Genomic DNA, 18,607 nt, shown 5'->3' with positions numbered 1-18,607 from the left:
CGCACATAATTTATTCCTGTCGACGTAGTAGCAGGCAACGGCGCAATAATTTGTTAGTCCGTGCGAATATATATTATACACATATATAGAGAGAGATCCAACGCACGTGTTGCAAGCCACGTGAAACAAAGCTTTAGCGAAGCGGTTAATTAAACGGCGATATGTAAATGTGTGTCTACTTTCATCCTATCCAGCGCGTGATCTTAATCAATGGTCCCGTTTGTTTACCACAAAGGTCGCCAGCTTCATTCTCGCGCATATTTTACGTTTATGCACGACACTGCTCGTAACTGACGCCAAAACTCAAACCCCAAGTCAGGCGGATGCATAGAGTCTGACGCCTACACATGCCACGTCACGCGGACTAAGGAAATGTACGATGCTGGTAGAGAGAAGAATGGCGATGACAGGCGTATGAACAGAGAAGTACGACGAATACTCTCTTTTGTAAAGCGTTTCAAACGTCATACATCCAATGGCTTTTTTGTAATGTGCGGTAAACTCTGCAACGTCATCACAATAATGCGCAACAGGACGGCAGACGTTGTCAAGCATTTATTCTCTCGGCGCTGTGTGTGAATAGACCGCTACACTCAGCAACGCACAGCCTTGCAGAGAGTGAGTGTTTTACTTTCGTTCCAGCGACCTGCCCCGAAGCATACTAAACAGAACGAATCAGGGCTATGTGTGCCCTCTTTGGCTGAGCATCTAAGCTGCTTTTCTTCTTCTTGTTAAATGAAATCGCCAATAAAGGCTACGGAAACCGGCTGGCAACTGTCTCCCAAGGGACTGCAACACCCGCCACACAGAGGAGGAAGGGATCAGACAGTGTAACGTGGCCAAAAAGAACGCGAAAAAAAAAAGAAAACATTAATAACAACCAAATGGTGCGTACTATGGTACCACGTTATACGCTACGCTTGACCCTCTGTCCCTGCCAAGTAAAGTGTATCTCCTGATCGCCACCGCACTCATCTGCATAGTGCGTCCTTTGTAGCGTGGCAACCGATATCGCGCACCAGTGTGCCGTCCGATGCGCCTCACTGAGCCTCGGTTTGGCAATAGCCAGCGATGTGCGCCTGGGTTGAAGCCCGGCGGGGGAGCCACGGCTTGCACGTTGCGCGAGGGCCACAGTGACCAGCGAGTCGATCGCGCACTCTAGAAAAGCACGCTTAGAAAGCAAGCTCTCGTAGCTTAGGTTGGAAAGGAAAGGGTAGTTTGGGAAGGGGGGACTGCGAAAGTAACTTCCAAAGTGTGCCGGGCGACCGAGCTAGCTACGTCGAGCCCGTAACATGTAGACCTGTGCCGTTGAACGCAAGGCGTGAAGCGCATTGCAGAGTGGGCCGTCAACTGGCGCACTATAGGCCTTGCATTGCGAGAACCCGGGCGCGGCCAGTGAATACTAACGCCCTCCGCTGCCTGTACGAACGCCGGAGGAAAGCGTTGTGGGGAGGGAGGAGGGTCGTAAGAATCGCGTAAACACATAAACGGGCGGCGGCGGCGGCGGAGGGCCCCGGCGCAGTAGTTTCGTTTCTATCAGACGTGACGCGCACGTTTTGCAACGCGTAAATCTTGTTTGTGCAGCGTCAGCGCGGAGGCGGTTATGATTTATACATGGCCCCCTCGTAAAGGGGGCTCGCGCGCAGTGCCATGTGTGCCCGCGCTGTCTGTGGTGGCCACTGCGATCTTTCTGCACGCGGCAGCGGACAGCCTGCCAGAGGTTGCGGCGGTGCATGCTGCGTTCTTTTTTTTTTTTTTTTTTTTTTGCTGGCCCGCCAGCCAGCTCAAAGCTGTCGCGGCTCGTTTAATTATGCAAGACTGCACCCCGCGTTTCGGTAGTCTTAACTGTGTCGAATTGTCTAATGGGTACTTGCTATGCGCATGTTGTAAGGCTGCGAGACAACGGTACACTTATCCAGCGATTAATGCTCGGTAAGTAACATCGTACTTTTGTAAACTTTATGCGCAGTGTCACTATTTTATTGGTTGGAAAAGTGTACCAACACTGTATTTCTCTGGCATAGTATTACCATAAAAATGAAGAATTGTCACGCGACACTTTTTTCGTGCCTTAGCTCGTCCTGAGGTTGTTTTTTTTTTTCTTTTTTTTTTTTTCTTCTTTCAACGCCGACCCATCGTATATTCGTAGATGTTTGGCACTGAGGATGCGGCATTGCATTGCGGCGATGCCGCATGCAGTGCAGGCCTTCATGCAGGCCTTCATGCACGAGGACTTGGGCTGCGTCACCGTACCTGATGTGTGCTCACTGCAAGACAAATGGCTCCCTCAGCTACCTATAGACTGTTATACTCTCCGGCGCCAACCTCACCCGCTCTCTGCGTCCAAATTTCGAATTGTCAGAACTCCATGAAAGCATCGGCCAGCTTCGGTACCGTTTTAGAGCGGCATCACCTCTATGAAAAATCTTGAGGAGTGACAAGGAGTCCCGTCTAGCTACTTAAACCGATTACTGTAGCCCAGTGCTCGACAGAAGCCCGCGTGGTAACGAAGGAACGCAGGTGAAGTAAAAGCTTTACTCCCCTTATTCAAAATTCGTTTTTTTGACGTTGCAAGGTGCATACGAGTCCCCTTTTCACAACGTCGATAAGCATATCTGTCCCATTGGCTTATATTGAAGTATGCTGCAGTAAGCGTGCGTGAATGTCGGGCAGGTTGCTTCAGCCTGGTCACCGTGATGTAGAGGGAGGGATAGGAGATTCAAAGGTAAGAATGACGGAGAGGTCAGCCGGAAGAACACGTTTGTGGACGACAGCATTTCACATGGGTCAAGGGAGGTACAACAAAAGGAAGATGAGAACCAAAGATGCTGTGCTCACGTTGTACTTTGTCAGCCACTTCCCACGTTAATCGTATACAAATGACACCGACCTCCAGAGCCTGGCGACTTAAAGGCTCACGAGCAAGGTTTCTGTACTTACCAAGAGGTCAATCGAGGATGTCCGTCTCGTACTCTCGCTCATCTCCGAGCCCCTCGTCCGGCGAGTCCCTGGCGCCGGGCGACAGCGGATTGGCCACTATCCCCGCCGGCCGCTTCCTGGTCGCGCACACCTGTTCGTGCCTCGGCGCACCGGCGGACACGCGCAGCGCGTCCGTCACCACGTCGCTCGCGCCCCCTTCCTCCTCCTTGTTCGTGCCGCGGTACGCGCGCAGAGTCCGATACTCGCCGCGCAACACGGCAGCCACGATGCCCGACTTGGCCGTCGCCGGCGCGGGCTTCTTGTGGGAGCTCAGCAGGGGCGCCGGACTGCCGGACTGCTCCTCGGAGTTGGCCTGCAGGCTGCCAGCGTCCGACGAGCGCTGCTTCGATTCGAGCAAGAGCGACTCGAGCCGCATCTGCGTCTCCTTGGAGGCACGCGGCCCCCGCGCTGGCCTGCGCACCGCCAGCAGGCACGCCGAGGCCGCGACCAGGGCGAGGAGAAGAAGTAGGCCTAGCACGATCCCGACTATCTCGGGCGCGGACAGCGCCGCGAGGTCGGCCGAACGCGGCCGCACTATGAGCGTCACGTTGGCTGTTTGGTTACCCGCGCGGTTGGCCGCGGCGCACAGGTAGCGTCCGCTGTCCTTGAGCATCACGTTGATGATGGTGAGCGTGCTCGTCTGCTGCCGGCGGCCGCTCTGGTGTGCCCGCAGCAGGTACATCTGGCGCCCGAACGATATGAGCGACAGGTTGACGATGGCGCGGCTCCTCCACAGCCACCTGACGCTGGCCGCCGGCAGGGAGTCGACGTCGCACTGCAGCGTGGCGTTCTCGCCTTCCACGGCGCCCACGCGCAACTCGCTGGCGGCGATGCGGGGCGCGCAGGCGAAGTCGTCCGGTTCCAGCTGGCTCCAGAGGCGGCGAGCGAGCCTCGGCGGCCCCTCGCAGCGTGGCGGCACCGAGAGCGGCACGTTGCGCTGGTGCATCCACTGGCGCAAGCTGCGAAGGCTGCAGTCGCAGTGCCACGGATTGTCGCTCAGGTCTAGCGAGTGCAGCGGTGGCAGTGTGAGGCCGTCCGGAGGTAGCGAGCGCAGCCGATTGCCGTCGAGCCGAAGTACCTGAAGAAGAAAAGTTCGTGAATGTGGTCTTTGACTTTGAAATTTTGATCCTCGCATGAAGGTGCCACCGAAGGACCACCTATTTAACCCTAGTGACTATGAAGTGACAAGCCAACAAAAAAAAAGAAAGAAACAAAGAAAGAAAGAAAAAAGCAAGAAAGAAAGAAAGGTAGGAAGGAAGAAAAACCGAAGGAATTAAACAACGCGTAAGTCAAGCGTATACCTTACCATGCAATAAATATTAAAAGCGGGTAACGTAGCTTATGCTTAGTCGCAGTGCACAGTGCAGTGGCGGTAACGAAAAGAGGACGCAGAAACATGGCTATAAAGCAAGTTCAGAGAGCCTGGAAGCCATTTTAGAGGGCCTGGAATGTAACTGCCCATGTCAAAAGATCAAATATGGAGGTTTAACAACGCGAACTTCACCTACCAGTATTAAACTATAAGTCTCGGAACGTTCCAGACTTCGCTATGCTTAAATAAGCGAAAACATAAAGCGCGGCCATGGAAATATTTTACGATATATCTGCCATGTAAGGTTGTATAATTCAAACTCTTAAAGTATCTAACCGTTCTGTTCGCGCAGCATAAAAAATGATGTGTAAAGAAGCATAATAAACATCTAAAGGAAGACCTCCAACGTAACCTAATTGACACAACACCTGACGCTACATAGCGAGATCATAGATTTAGTCCTCATCAATCGCGCGTCGTCTTTCTTATTCAACTCCATTCACTTTATCTCCAATGTAAGCATAACCGTAAACGTAATGCTGTTTTGTATTAATAGAACCTCAAGCACTCCGTGTTTCTTATCACTTCTGCGAGTGTTGGCTTCCTCGGCGTACGCGCTTAGTTAAGAAGCTCCTCGTATCTCAATTTTTGAACCCATAAAAGGAGCCGGGTGCGCATAGAGGCTCGCGGTATACCTCGAGTGACTGCAGGTCGGCGAAGACGTTCGTCTCGAGCCACGCCAGCTGACACTGGCTCAGCTCCAGGGAGACGAGACTGTGCAGTCCGCGGAAGCTGTGTCCGCCCAGCCTCTGGATCGGGTTGGCGCTGAGCTGCAGTCGGCGCAGCAGCGGGCAGTAGGGCGCCAGCTTGGGAACGGCCGTGAGGAAGTTGTGGCTCAGGTCGAGCTCGACGAGGTTGTTGAGGCCGCGGAACGCGTCGTCCGCCATCAGGACGATGCCGCAGCGCGACAGGTAGATGCGCTGCAGGTGCACCAGGCGCGCCTGCTGGAAGTGGCCGCCCGGCAGCGTCTTGAGGATGTTGCCCGTCAGGTTTAGGACCTGCGTGTCGCCCGGCAGGTGCTGCGGCACGCTGCCCGACAAGCCGGCGCACTCGGCGGTGCGCTTGCCGCCGCTCCACTTGCAGCTGCAGGCCGACGGGCAGCTGCCGCCGTGCGGTGAAGCCGTGCCGCCGGCTCCCGCGGCGGCCGCCATGATGATTAGTGACAGGAGGAGGGCACACGGAGAGAAGGAGGCTCCTCGCGACGCAGTCCGGGGCATCGTCGGCGAGCCCCCGTCAAGGAGCCCCGGGTTCGCGCGACGCCGCCGCGGCCATCGGTGGAACACTCGGCCCGGGCTGCTTACATGGCCTCGCTCGAGGCCCTGTCAGCTGCCCCGGTCACCGGATTCGGAGAGTTCGGGAAGCCCCGTGAGACGCATGGCACGCCGGACCTGCCGTCAGCGGGGCGACGGCTCCGTGCGCTGAAGCTGTGTTCGCATCTATTGTTCGCCAACTGCTGTCGGGAGGCGTCCGACAGGGCTTTCATACCGGAACGCTTGGAGCACTCGCATGGTACTGGAATATACGCTCTTGATTTTTTTTTTTCAGCTCACTCTGTAGAGGGCGCCAGACATGGCCAGGTTGTGCCTCTCGAGAACGTGGAATCACGGGCGTCGTCGGCTTCACAGGACACTTACTGGAGACCTGAAAGGAAAGAAAAATATATATATACCAACGATGAGATATCTTCCTGCAAGCCAAACACGCTTACCAGTGCGATAAATTTCCGAGTGCCGTCGCCTCTTTGTACGCATTAGATACTAGACTGGCTTTTGTTACTTCAACAGCTATTGCAAAAGAACTCGAAAGCCCTTTGTCCTATTAAGAAATGCTAAAACGCGTGCTCATACTACATGCACGGCTGCCGATGAGTTGAAATCAGTTTATTGCAAAAATGCTATGATATGCAAAAGAAAAAAAATCGCGCCTGTGCGCTCGGTGCAACGAGCCATAGTGTTTCTCTACACAGTGGCCGAGCTCTCCCATATGTGCTCACACATTGCGCTGTCTTTTAGGACAATCACATTTCCATGCGCATGAGCTTGGTAGTAACGTTTCTGAAGGAAATAAAGTAAGGCTACGACTGCGTTTGATTACATAAGATTTATTGTTTTCATTCGCCCCTTCCGCAGCCGGAGTTATGAAAGCGAATATTCAAACGTAACGTGTACACGAGAAAAGAATTTCGCGTGCAGCTGAAAGACCAGAGAGCCTACAAAGTAAAATTACTCGGGCTTTTACGAAAAGAAGATTCGCTCTTGAAGAGAAATTCGTCCTGCTCCTGGTATGAAACCCGCCACTTTAACTAGAGCTCTCTAAGCGTCAAGTGAGCTAACTGGGTAAGCAAGTACACGACAAGGCGTGGGCGAAATAAATGAGCACTAGGAGCGAAGGAGCAAAATATTGAAACTCAATTCAATAATTCGCACTGAATGTGTCAGTTATGATGGTGATGATTACGACAGCGACTGACTGAACTAGTAAATACACGGAAGCTCCGAATGTAGGAGAAGACGACGACGACAGATTTTCTACTCACGTAAATGTCGCTACAAAGAGAAACACTTCGGGACCCTCATAACATCGTCGACATAGCTCATTACTTTCGGGTACAAAAGAGGCCGTCATCAGTTCTTCTTTTTTTTTTCAATTTTCTTATTACACGTGAACTATGCACATCGCACACATCGAATAATTCATAACAATGCGTCGAGTCTGCAGACAAAACGCGCCTGGGCGGAGCGTTTTACGATCTCTGAAAAGCGCCTACGTGCGGAGGAAGCCGCGTCCGCGGGGGTCGAATCAGACAGGCACGTTGCAAAGCGGCGCTAACACGTACTACGACCACCCGTGCGGGCGCGCGCGCGCGCGCCGACAAACGTGGCACGGTTGCTCGAAAAAGAAAAGGCGCAGCTTGAACTCCCACTCGCCGGAGCGCTCCGCTTCGCCCCGACTGCAGCCCAGCTCTTCCGGCGCCGGCGCGGAGATATCAGCGGGCGCTTCGCAACGCCGTAAAGAGAGAAGAAATGGTCCCGTGCGATGCGCGCAGCGCATGCACTTTGAATGAAGGTCGCGCGTTCGGCCGCCCTAGTCCGTCGCCTCTATCTCCCCCTTCCCTTTCAACCTCTCCCGCACGTCGTTGGCATCGGTCCGCCGCGACTGCTTTCGTACGGCGCGGGGCACTGTCAATAAAACACGAGCCCCGCGCGATCAGTAGGAGAGCGTGCATGCCCCGCGCTTCACGTATACGTTCGGGGATCGGGCAGCGTGTGCGGCAGCGCGCTCTGGAGTTCGAGTCGCGCGGGGCACCCCGCGTCCCGTCTGTCTCTGATAGGGCAGCGCGGACTCGACAGCGCGCCGAGAAAATAGGGGCGCGCCGCGGCGCGATTCAAAAGCGGGAGTGCGGCGTAAACGAATGGCGAAAAAGGTTTGACGAGCGCCCGCACCGCCCCCGCTGGGTTCGCCGTAATTCAAGCGCCGCTCGCCAACCGGCCCATAACAACCGCTCGCAGACGACGCGCGCTCTTCGTTCTGACACTATGGGGCTCGCCCGGAAGAGGCGGCGAATAATAAAAGCCGGTATCCGCTTTAAGGGAGCATACACACGTCACTCGCCGTCGTGATGATGGCCTTTCCAACTTAGTTCAGCGAGATCCTGATGCCGTTTTCTTTTTTTTTTTTTTTTTCGAGGGAAAGGCTTGTTTTCGTTCCATGTTATTGTGCTTCCGCTCCTGACGCACGTTCTAGCAGAAACCTGGAGGAAACGACCGCGCGGCTCGTGCCTTTGGGCGACAAGCCTGGGCCGACCCCGAACTCTTCTTTCTTTATGGTACGATGCCGAGAGAGCTTCACGTTGAAGCGGTTACGGGGCACGAGACATCCAGGCTCGGCTTGGCTCGGCTTGGCATGCCCTCTCGCCGTCTCTTCTGGTTACACTCTCCGCGCGCTTTCGTTTCGTTTCGCGCACTATTTGACGTCGTGGGAGCAAAGAGGATATGCTACCTTTTCCCTTTGGGGAATGCCGGATTTATAACCCTGGTCCCTTTGCACCGCGCTCTTTTCACGCCGCCGCCGTCGGCAGCGTGCTTCTGCGGCACGCTCTCTTTCTCTGTATCTCTCGGGTTCTCGCGACTTCACTCGTATATATAGCAAGCTCGAGAGGAACGGGTTTTTGCATGAACAGTCGGCGCTAAAGCGAGAGCCCGTTCTCGCTGGCAACGCAAGAGCCGGCGTTTAAAACTCCGTTTGATTGAGAGTTTGACGTTGGCTCGAGGTGCGCTATACGGGGGAGCTCCGCTCGCGCCTGCCGCCCGAGGAAGAAGGGCTCGCTTCGACGGCTATGCGATGGCGGGGGAATACACATTATGGCCGCGACCTCGTGGCCTGCAGGGCTGCAGAGTACGTTCTTTCGGGCCAGCGGGCGGGTTATATGTAGTACAGGGGCGGCTCCGCTGTGCTACGTGCGCTTCGGACTCGGAGCAGGCGCTTTTCTTATTTCGCCGTTTCGCGAGAAACTTTTGATCGAGCCGGAGTTTTTTATTCTGGCCGTGATTCGGACGCGCCGCGGCGCTTTACGGCAGGTCGATGTCTAATAAGGCTTCCCGAGCGACGCTCCCGACTCTCCCGCCTCTTGCGCCCCCCCCCCCCCCCCCTCCCCTCTAGGCCGCGATCTATGGCTTCTGTGCTTGAGTTTAGAAATGCGCAGTGCGGAGAACTAATGCGAAGTAAGCAGAAAAAAAAGGCGAAAGGCAACGAAAGAAAGCAAATTGCGCAATCATCGTATACGAGGCATCGAAAAAAAAAAAAGGTTTTATATTTAAATAGAGTACGTAAAATTCCTTTTTTTTTCTTGTCTTCGTGTTCTAACGCTCAACTTTATTCGCGAAACTTTACGATCTCTGCCGAGGAGGATGAACGAAAACTCGCGCTGTAGCTTAAGCGTTGCTGCATCTGCACTTTAGTAAAGAGAACAGGGTCATGTTATTTAAATTTGTAACCATTGTTACAGGAGGTCACGATTTCTACTCTTCTTTCTAAGCATGATATGCCCTGAAGCCAAGATAGAAGATTGCGCCATTGTGCAGGATACGCTGTATAACTTTCTTGGCGCACGTGTTTCGATTTTCCAGCGAGAGTGCGAGAAAGAAGGGAATATGTGCAGAAGAAACGGGAAAAGCTTCTTGTGCAAAAATATATGAGTTCATAGTTTAAAGATGTGCAAGTTCTGTACTTGGTCTTATTGGTCAGTGGTGTTTCTTCTCCCTTGTAAACTGCTAGTACCAGTTGTCCGTTCGGCCATCATGCTTGTCTTTTCTCGTGTGTTTGTTTGTTTGTTTGTTTGTTTGTTTGTATTTAAGAACATGGTGCCGAGGCATGGAGAATCACGTTCTCTCCGCAGCAAAATACGAAGAAAGATCAGCAGCCACGTATATAAATCCCGACTCTGTATTATAAAAAAAATGGTTGCCGCAGTGAAACCTTTACATTACACAAAGTTTTAAGTGAATCTACCCGACAGACCCATCAGACATCACCAATAATATCGATTTAGACTGCAGCGACAGAAACAACCAGCATAATTTAGGTACGTATTGCGCGGCACGAAATAGCAATAATTAAAAAAAAACCTTAGTGCGAATCCTTAGATGTACTCCAGAACCTCCATTACATCGATTTACAAGCAACAAACTTTCATTTTGTGCTTCAAATAGAGAACCTCAGAAAAAAAAACGGTAATGTAGGACCATTAGCACCAGGTGGCGGGTTGCCACAGGTGTACAGAGAGAAAAGCACTTCTTGGGGGCTGGTAGGCCGTCGATAATGCTACAAGCGAAGCTGTAGTGCTGCGTGCTTCCTATGAAGTAGCGAAGGAAAAAGAGAAGCGGTAGGCCTAAACCTAGAACTGGAGGGGGGGGGGGGGGGGAACATAGGTGCAGGGTCCAGACGAGAACCAGGGAAAAGGAATTAAGGAGAGAATGCTCGAGCGCTTCCCTCGACGTCACGGCTCATTTACGGAACCGCACCATATGTAAAAGCAGATAACGAAGCCGCGTCGTCGTCAAAGGGCAGGAACATAACTGTTGCATTATGTGTCGTTGTAGTAAAACCATCAACAAGAATTTGAAATTGCCTCACGACGAAAAAAAAAAAAAAGCTTTGGTCATAAGGCGCGACAGCGCAACCGCTTGACACACTGTCGCTCTGTGACGAAAGAAGTAAGGAAACCTTTCAGACCGGCTGTCGTCGCGACAGCAATAGTGAAACCAGGAAACGTATACAACGCTGTCGGGGTGATTCTATACGGTGTTAGTTCTTGGCAGCCACTTCTTCACTACAGCTGACTGCAGCTTTTGTTGAGCGCTCGCCCTGGTGGCCAAAAACTGGAGGACGCTTAAGCTTCGCCTTTAAGAGTGAAACGCGATAGCGTTATTGGGACCCGTTCGCTTCGCATTTTTCTTTGACTAGGTTTCACTGCAACACAAAACGTGGGAAAGCCAGCTTACGAAGTCTAAGCTTACACCGATCGCCTTAAAGTCGGCTTCACTTTTAAACGGTCATGCATTGCTGGGAAGACGTTTTTCCAGGGGCAATATAAGTCGTCTTAAAATAAAATCTGGAGGCCCTAGGACTTTTTTTATTATTTAAATAATTGCATGTTATTAGAGAGTTTTAGTTTCACGTACGTGGAAGAGTTCGCGTACGTGGAGCTCCTACGTGACTGAAATGCGCATGCGCAGAACGTGGAGGCCGCCCGCGCGTCTTGCGGACGCGCGTGAAAACTTCGCGCTTGCGTTGCGTGCTCTACGTACGTGGCGGTCCGACGGGGCGCTCTCGCGAGTTACGAAACTATCCAGAGACAGCAGGTTTCAAGATGGCGGCAGACCAAGCGAACGCTCCGAGCAGTGCTCCGCGCCTAAGATTTTCAAAAAGTGACGACTTAGATCTACTTCGTGATGTTCGAGAGTGCAACCCATTCGAAGACATGATGCGGCATCCAATGAGATCGACTGAAATCGCCGTGCGGCTGTCGGCGGCCAGGGGAAAAGTGTTCAGTGCTCGAACTGTGCACGATCGCGCAGACCTCCTGCTCACGCAGTACGCTGACAAGGACAGCAAAAGCATCTGCACCTTGCTGCTTCAGTTGTGTGTAGCGCAAATAGATAGACGGTAAACGTCAGTATATTTTTCGCATGCGGAAACATCCATCGTATGTATGCGAGGGCTCCACGCAGAGACTTCTGGCGCTGCTTCTGCGTACGTGAAACTATAAACTTAGCGGACGCGTGCTGCGGAACATACGCAGAGTTCTCACGTTTGCGTACGCAAAGCATCCACGTACGTGAAACTAAAACTCTCTATTGCCCCGACGCGCGCGCGTCTCCAAAACGCATTATGTAGGCCAAGTCGCAATTTTACCTGCCGAGGATGCGAGCGCCATCTGGATAATATTTTCGCAAGTAGCCTGCCCGAGCGCGCCGCTGTTGGTGTTGTAGAAAAGCTGGCAAAAAGGGGTTTGTGTTTGACTTTCCACGTAACAAAAATATGTTTTCTTGCAAATTCAAATAACAGTCCGACGCCACCATGTCTGTAGCTTGTGGTTAAGTCGTACTATACCATTTTTTCTGACAAATTACATTGTGAGAAATTCAATTTTTGTTCACTAACAAATTTCACCACGCGGAGGGCCTGCTCAGTCCTGGTGGTTCGGGATGATTTTCTCCGCCACGGACGCGGACATCCACGCCGATACCGATGGCGACGCCGGATTTTCTGCGACACGGGGCCCTTAACGCTATCGCGTTAATATGCGCGCAGCTTCGACGGAAGTATCATGCAGACCTCAATCTTCTTTTACTCCTGTAAAGCGTGCTTTGTCTGCAAAGCAGTTGTGCATGCAAGAAAGCCGACTTTAGAAAGCGAGTAACTAGGCTTGTTTTTGCCACGTCACCGACACACAAGCTTTATCTTTTCCTAAATGGCATGCCTAATTCCGGCATGCCAGTCGATGGAGAGCTTTTAGGACGATTACAGTAGAAGCTCACCGACGCCCATCGCTGATTTACAGGCGCCGTACACACTGCTAGGACTACTACTAGCCTGCTACGCATTCATTCAAGCCTTAGCTGACGGCTCTTAAAAACAACTGCCGATGAGCACAAAATGAATAGTTTTGCCACCGCTTCACTTGATAACCGCCCAATTTTCACACACACGACCAAAAAGAAAAGAAGAAAGAAGCGAAAGAAAGATAGAAGGAAACAACAGGCCGATGTTTCAGGCGACGTTGGCTGCAGTAGGGTATGAGATCGGCCTAGTTGGCGTTCTGTTGTGTTATTCAGCGCGAAACCAGACAAAGGAGGCCAAAAGGGGATGTAGATAAGTTTCGTTGGTTGTTAAGCAAAGTTACGGGCAAGCGGCTTCGCAGTGCACCAGTGGTAGCCAGGCGGTAGTTCCGAGTTTATCCCAGTTTTCGTACGTGATAATGCTTCGAGAGCGACCGTCGCTTATTTCGAGAGGTACGATTTCTACATATTTTTATACAAGCGGGAACTACTTTGCGTGAAGTTTTCCGCTGATTGTTGTGTCGCCTGCGACTGCACGGCACTCCGGAAGAGTGGCCCGGTGAGAAGTTGGCTTCACCTCAGCCCTGTCGTCATGCAAAGCAGCGGTCCTCCATTGGCCCGTCGTTCTAGCGCCGAGCGCTGTGTTCGTAGACACTGCCTGTGAATGTAAATGAGCTCGCCGACTCAGAGGTGAGGTTTGCTCTCCGCAATTGAGATTACATTAAAGTCCCATTTAAGAGGATAGATGCCAACGCTGTTATACGACATCATGCGTCTCGCTATAAGGCAAGTTACCAGTCGGTCTCAGCCAGACCACCGTCATCTCTGCCTTCATTTACTTGATCCTGATATCGATTCAGGATACCGCGCGACATCCACAGAAGCCAGGCAAGCCTTCTACACATATTGAGACTTGGCGTGGCCTTTACCCAACGCTATCACCATCTTATTGGCCGTGTGGATAAAGCCCGAACCGTGAGAACTGCGCCATACTGGAGACTATAGACCTTGTGCTTTGCGTGCACCCGCAGCACTTGCGAGAAAGACACTCGATGGAGGAATATTTGACACGCAAGTGAGGGATATATTTCAGCGACACTGAACTGAATTTACGAATGTAATAAGTGTTTCCTGTAAACTTTTATATATTCTTCGTGTATTTTCTCTTAATATAATCACTATTTACGCTTTGTCTGTCTCCTTTGTTCCCCCTGCCATCCTACGCCAATGCTGAGTAGCAGGCCTTGAACATAGTAGTTAAGGCTGACCTATCAGCCTTTCTCTCAGAATAAATTTCTATCTCTCTTCCGGCGAAATTTAAGTGCCATTCGACGGCATCCTATGGAAGAAGATCGACGGACGGTGAAGCGCCATTTCGCTGGCGTTAGCAGACCCGTACCATGCAATCAAATGGGAGGCACTTGTACGTCTTTAGTCCTTGGCTTCTCTCGATTGTACGAGGAATCAACGAATCAAATGATTGATTTGATTCATTATTGAGTTTGCATAGTGCAAGGGCCAGTTCTGGCCAAAGAGCGCCAAGAATCAAATCAAATGAAGTGAAATAATACACCTGCTGCGACCATCATGTCACAGAGCATCATAACAGACATTTTTATAAAAACTTAGATTGTAAGCATGCACTCACGTGGAAGCATGCTATGGCACTGATCTGAATCACAATTCACTTTAGGATTGGGAGTCACTCGCTGGTTCGATCCTGGCCGCGGCGACCACATTGCGATGGTGGCAGAATGCAAAAACACTCGTGTACCTTGCATTGGGCGCACATCGACGAACTCTCGGTGGTCACTGTTAATTCCGCGACCCCCACTATGGCGTCTCTGATAAACCACAGTCAAGTTTCGGCATTGTTAAACCACACATTTCATTATTATTATTATTATTATTATTATTATTATTATTATTATTATTATTATTATTATTATTATTATTATTATTATTATTATTATTATTATTATTATTATTATTATTCGGAGTGTGCGCAGGGATTCAGGGCTAGGTTTATTCGCACCAGTCGTCACCTCGCATCACTGCTACGTGCACCGTACTGGAGCCGCACAACCATTGTTCCGTACTATAGACGCCCGGAACCCGTAGTAACTCAACGAAATATATGCGTAGGTTAACCTTATGTTGATGAACGTGCCACAAATGCTATGCACTTTAATATGAGCTTTGATACGAACTCTGACGTATATTCTAAAACCGCATTAAAGGAAGACGATATATATATATATATATATATATATATATATATATATATATATATATATATATATATAATTGCTGTGGCTATGTTTTAAGTTTGGCTTTCTCTCCACGCAAGCATGCTACGTAGCAAAGCACGCTTTACAGAAATTTCAGAATTAGGTGGAAAGCACATGTTTAATATGCAGGACGCCGTTACGAAATTGGTCCGCTAGGGAACGATTGGAAATGAATTAAAACAAAGTCAGGGCACTGCCACAGCTACATCGAAAAGCCACCACTCATCGAGAGTGAAGAGAAGTGAAGAACAGCTGTAAAGAGGGCGATGTTATTGTACACACCTCGGACATCGTCAGTGTCTGTTTGTAATGTGTACATACTGCCCGTGGGCAGAGAAGCTAATGTAGGTTATTTAAAGAGGTATATTGTAGGCACACTAGTTATTTTTGACTATTATAGAGCGCTACGGGCACTGTGCGCTGCTAAAGTACCCTAAAGAACTCGTGAATACAATTTTCACGAAAGCAGAAGCAAGCGCCTCATTCTGGCAGCACGAAGCAACGGTCTGAGGCTTCTCGGAAACTTGATTCCTGAGCGTGCACACTTTCCAACCGACCGGTTGTTATCCTTTTCTTTCTATACCTCGCGCCTATTTTGTTGGATGGAAATAAATACAATTAGGCGCAGCTTCACACTAGTGGTGCGAAGACTGGGCAAACAGCGAAGCTGGCGAACCCACCTACCTTTATCTCGGTTCTGACAAGTTTTTGCGCGGTTATGCTTCGAGACTCGGCCACGTTTTGCGCACGATTACCCCGGAATCGTCCACAGCGTAAGGAGCAACGAACACTCGGTCATTAAAGTATCGGGACGTTTCTGGACGCTCAAACACTTTTGCCCGGTTTCGCGGGCTCGTAACTCCGGATCTTCTGCGAATCGCCGACGTTTCGTCGCCGCTTCGACGGCGCGATACTCGGGATCGGACCGAAGTCATCTCACTCGCTCTTGAGTAGCGGCGCGGCGGCTTTCGCGCCGCGCTTCCTCTTCTTCTGGAGTGACGCTCTTCTTCGGTCGCCCCATCTTCGCGGTGATGTGCTCGGCGCGGAGACGACGGGGTTGTTGTGTCGACGCGGCGGCAACACGGAGCTATATCTCCTGTGGGCCGGCGCAGTGACGTCACGGCTTAGCTCCGCCTCTGCGCAACCGCGGCAACCACTCCACACGGCGCGGTGACGTCATGGCTTGGCAAAGCTAAGGCGAAGCGATGCGGCGAACGCCATGACGTCATGGCTCACGCAGCTGCGGCGAGGCTCGGCGCAGATGGGGCGAATCGTTCCTAGGCGATGCATGGTGACGTCATTGCCAGGCGGAGGTTTTGCGGCGTACACTCGACGGACCATCCTCGAGCTTAAACAGCTTCGCTAGTTCACAGGGGTATGTGCCATTGCTATTGTACCCTTTCTGCACTACCTCAAGGATCGGCCCACATTTCAGGCGTACACCGCCGGACTACCTCCAGCTTAAGCAGCTCCGCTGTTAACAGATGCTATTTTAGTTAAGCTGCCTACCTCCCACCTTACTCCTCTCTCCATGTTGACCCATACAGCGAAAAGTGCTCCGCAACACATGAACCAGCAGTCGTGCACAGAAGGCAGCAGAGAATAGAGCTCAGAACAGTTGGAAACGTGACTTGAAACCAGTATTTATAACTCAGCACATCAATGCAGCAAACTATCACTTTGAGTGTGACCGGCAGGCGAATGTGATTTATGCAGAATGAATTTGCCTGATCCGGCCTTAGTCATCATGGCTAACAGTGTCAAACGAGCACAAGGTTCAGAGCTCAGCGCACTCTCACCGTGGTGATAATTCTAAGCTCTAGATGCTACGTCTCTACACTACAGTTGCCCTATGCGGTGAACAAGGCTGCGGAGAACCCGTACCAGCAGTAACGAGCAAAAATAAAAAGAGCTCAGAAGTATTGGAGCGGCGACACGCTCAGGCGTTATAGTTAACCTGACAGCTCCGTATGCCAACCGAGCGCGGGAACACAACGACCCGCGGTCACAGTTCTCATAGCTTGTTTATAAATCTGACGCACGCATCATTGGACGCCCGCTGTCAATGTACCGGGGTTGCTACGTAATTTTTGCTGATATCTGACAGCGCGCCACGCCGGCTTTAGAAAACGAGCTTCTGTCCGGCGCATCATGTGTACAGCGGCGTACGTGAAACGTCGCAGCCCGGTATAGTGGCGTGCGTTACAGAGGCTTCCATCACCGAGACCGGTTGAGACGAGCAGGCCCAATGCATCGGCTACATCAATAGCCAGCGGAGTATTATACAGTGTCATATCATTGCCAACGGCAGGAATTTATCGCGGTTATGCTATAGCACGCCTGACTCCGGCAGCCGACGGGCAATCGCGCCGAACACGCCGGAGTGTAAACGAGCCTTTGAGCCTTAGCAGAACGCAGCTGTACGACGGCGCCTCAGCGAGCAGCGGCATCGGTGCCGCATGAAGTTGGCGCGAGCGCACCTTGGCTGATGCCCAGCGTGAGACGCCGCCGACCCGGCAGCGCCAACGGAGAAAGCCGCAGGAGACGGCGGATCGATGGCAGGCGTCACGACGAGGAGAGGGTTCTTCGCAGCAGCGCCCGCGGCTTCAACCTGGCGGCTGCAGCAGCAGCAAGCAACCCCGTTTTCGCCGCCGTCAACGAGTGTTTGATCGCCAGTGCGCTGCCTTTCCCGGCCACTCACCAAGAGCGCGGCTGCTTCGCGAAATACGGGTCCGGACGCGCGGCGCAAGAGAGAGCCCGCGCGTCTTCATTTTGCGCACCGGCGAGCGCCGACCGCTGCAGAGACCGGGTTTGGGCTCGGTGCTGGGCATAGGTGGCCCAGCATCGGCCCGGGGTTCTGCAGGAGGGCCGCCCGTGAGGTGCTTCTCCGCGGGACGGGGCCGGCGCGATCGATGTCTGAGTGCGCCGCTTTCTCTTGCGCCACCGGTGCCCGACCGCCTCTCTCTGCAACCGGGGCTCTGTTTCCTAACCAGGGACCGCCTCGCAAAAAGCATTTTCCTCGAGAGCAAACCTGAGCGCGGGCTGAAAGCTTCGCGTAAGGGACAGTAACTTGCCACACAATAAGTCTGTTGTCGCGTGACAAGGGAAATGACATTTGAGCAATACTTGGTTTGTTTAGTGGGTTTTTTTTTTTCTTTCTTTTACGCTCGTCAACTATACATTTTCGGATATATTTGCCAGCGGCAAGAACGCACACGTTATTTTGACGGGGACGTGTACAAATCGGTCGCGCCTTCAATACCAGAAACCACACTTTGAATCTGCGCTCTACGTTGTGTTTTTCTAGTAAAAGAACTTGCACGACGTCAGTGTAGTTTCGCAGTCCATATTGCGAACGCTGTGCGGCGCTCTGGAGGGATCTACCTATGGTAATGTGCAGAAAATCTCAGCAGTTACCACGCCGGCGATGTCCACAGTGGATTTTCTCTTGTTCTCTTAATCTTTCCCTCCCCTTTTCCCTTCCCCCAGAGCAGGATAGCCAACGGGGATCAGCCCTGGTTAACCTCCCTGCCATTCATTTATAATTTTCTCTCTCTTTCTCCTTCAGCGCACTGTCATTTACTTTTTCTTTAATTATTCCTTCCCTATTGAAGGACCACCGTGACCTGGAGTTGAGCCCGCAACCTCTCCCTCAATGGCTGAACGCCGTATCCACTTAAACGACGAGTCTAATCGTTACCGTCTGATTGAAATGCGATGTTAGTTACCAGGTTCATAATCTAGTTGTGGTGTGCTTGTTTCTGGCCGCAATAAAGGTCGCCCCTGGAACATATCAACCGCGCTAAGTTGACGGGACAGGGAAGGCGATGCAGGCTGGCCGTGCGCTATAGATACTAGAAAAAACTGCAGTTGTTGCCGGAAGATACGTCAATTGGTTACTGTTA

At 51.7% G+C, this 18,607-nt stretch overlaps 1 protein-coding gene and 1 long non-coding RNA gene across 2 annotated transcripts in view; one reads left to right on the top strand and one right to left on the bottom strand.

Annotated features, from left to right (window-relative positions):
* The window catches only part of LOC125944678 (uncharacterized), a 118,825-nt gene extending 105,358 nt beyond the window's left edge, over positions 1 to 13,467 (top strand). Inside the window, exon 3 of the long non-coding RNA XR_007466354.1 lies at positions 13,272 to 13,467. This is a non-coding gene — a long non-coding RNA (uncharacterized LOC125944678). The remainder of the gene's footprint in view (positions 1 to 13,271) is intronic.
* Positions 1 to 18,607, bottom strand: part of LOC119449776 (leucine-rich repeat-containing protein 4C) — a 225,275-nt gene that overhangs the window by 21,728 nt on the left and 184,940 nt on the right. The window contains exons 3-4 of the mRNA XM_037713036.2: positions 4,987 to 5,992; positions 2,941 to 4,057 (exon numbers count right to left, since the gene is read on the bottom strand). Coding sequence (XP_037568964.1) covers positions 2,948 to 4,057; positions 4,987 to 5,568 — 1,692 coding nt within the window. The 5' untranslated portion in view covers positions 5,569 to 5,992 and the 3' untranslated portion in view covers positions 2,941 to 2,947. The remainder of the gene's footprint in view (positions 1 to 2,940; positions 4,058 to 4,986; positions 5,993 to 18,607) is intronic.

The sequence above is a fragment of the Dermacentor silvarum genome, chromosome 4 (genome assembly GCF_013339745.2).
Source record: "Dermacentor silvarum isolate Dsil-2018 chromosome 4, BIME_Dsil_1.4, whole genome shotgun sequence".
Classification (NCBI taxonomy): Eukaryota; Metazoa; Arthropoda; class Arachnida; order Ixodida; family Ixodidae; genus Dermacentor; species Dermacentor silvarum.
Note: the sequence above shows the minus strand (reverse complement) of the source record. Positions and strands in the feature narration are given on the sequence as shown.